Below are 1,784 nucleotides of genomic sequence, written 5' to 3' on the forward strand. Positions count from 1 at the left end.
AGTGTCAATAGAAACTGAACATTAGATCCTTCATGAAGGAGGATTTACTGCAGCACTGTGGAGTCAGACTGTTTAGTTTCAGCTTGGTGTTCCTAATAAACTGAGTGTATGGTGTGCACACGATTTGCACAGTTAATTAATGAATTACTTGAAATTGAATTAAAAAGGTAGAAGAATGACAGAAAGAAATGTTGGTATCTGCTGACACCAACCTGATACCGTCTGTTTCCCTCTGTTCAACATCTCAGCTGTTAATAAAACATTTGTCTGGATGCTCTTTGCTTAAACCAGCTCTAAAAATATCATGCTCAAACTGTGAAACGAAGATTGTACTTCCCTAAAGGCAGAAATAACTGACCCACAACACGACTCATTCATGCAAGAATGCTGCTTCTTTCTGTTTAAACTGGAGAATTTACAATAACAGAGGAATTTTGATTCCAGTGTAAAATACTGTAAGTCAACACTCAGTGAGGCCTGAACCTCAGTGACTAACATAACTATCACTGAACCTAATAATGAAATGTACAGTGGACCACAGAACAGGAGACATGGCATCTTGAGGCTCTCACAGCTGAGACTCTTGGTTATTACACCTGATGTGAAGTCAACGGCCCTGAAACTAATATCTACGCTCTAAAGGTTCTTCTCACATGTGACCTCTGGGGTTGAACTTTATATAAAACACAGGAATAAAACTGAACATCAGAATGAATATTATTCCAGTATGAAAACATAACTGCAGTGTAAACTAAAATGTTGGAATTCAAACTTCACTGAGTCACTGAGGATTAAAACATATGACCTCAAAACCTTTGACAAGTCGTCCAGCAGCTGGAGAGACTGGCATAGAAACAAGAACCACTTCTTCTCTTGGAGAATTTCAGCCTTTCCTCTGGACATTGGCTTTCAAAGTTAAATCTGTCTCAGGATTGAACCAACAACCTCCAAACTTGTAGAGAGTCATCGACCACCTGGAGCCTCTTGGACAAAGACACTGTAAACCTCATTTCTTACAACTTTTCAGTCTTTCCTCTGGACATAAACCTTCATCACTGAGAGCCTCAGGACCTGTCTCTTATACACATCTTTTCAGTCTTTCCTCTGGACATAAACCTTCATCACTGAGAGCCTCAGGAGATGTGTATAAGAGACAGCAACAAACCTAACTATGATGTCATAACAACCTGCTGACAGACGAGCTGTGGGCTGGTTTGTTACAGGAGGACAGTCTACAGGTCTCTGTGTAGTTATGACATCTGTATGTCACAGTTAAGATTTACTGTCTCCTAAATACAACAACAGATCTCATAATGACAAGATCAAGATCAGGATCTCAGAGAGATTGAGGTGATTATTGATCATCAGTATTTTAGAAGACAGAGACATGATGGTGCGACCTGATTTATTTCTTTTATTTCCTCCTTGGTTGGAGACACTGGGACATTAATGTCTCTGAGCCGTGTAGATGGTTTTATTATTGTTGGTGAGTTGTTATTAGTGTGACAACACTGAACAGGTCTCTACAGTCTTACCACCCTAGCACTGTGGTTTGGTGTTGTCTTGTGTTGTTGCTCTCTCTCCTGCTCAGGTGTTGCCTCTCCTCCTGTGGAGCAGCTTCGGTTCATGCAGCTGCTTCCACTCACCAATTAGTGGGAGGTATCAGAGTGGACAGAGGAAGCCCAGTCAGTGGCAGTGGGCCAGTGTTTAACAGCGTGAGAACTGTGCTGTGTTACTCCTTGCTGTGTGAAGGAGGGTGCTACGTCATCTAACTGACCCTGCAC

The 1,784-nt window shown here is 41.6% G+C and overlaps 1 protein-coding gene across 1 annotated transcript in view; it reads right to left on the reverse strand.

The window, feature by feature from the left end:
* Window positions 1-1,649: 1,649 nt before the first annotated feature.
* Window positions 1,650-1,784, reverse strand: part of LOC147817803 (uncharacterized) — a 17,846-nt gene continuing 17,711 nt past the window's right edge. The window contains exon 5 of the mRNA XM_087180080.1: window positions 1,650-1,778. Coding sequence (XP_087036206.1) covers window positions 1,650-1,778 — 129 coding nt within the window. The remainder of the gene's footprint in view (window positions 1,779-1,784) is intronic.

This window comes from Seriola lalandi, unplaced genomic scaffold (assembly GCF_002814215.2).
Source record: "Seriola lalandi dorsalis isolate HSWRI2012SDOR001 ecotype SW California unplaced genomic scaffold, Sedor1 jcf7180002054887, whole genome shotgun sequence".
In the NCBI taxonomy this organism is placed as follows: Eukaryota; Metazoa; Chordata; class Actinopteri; order Carangiformes; family Carangidae; genus Seriola; species Seriola lalandi.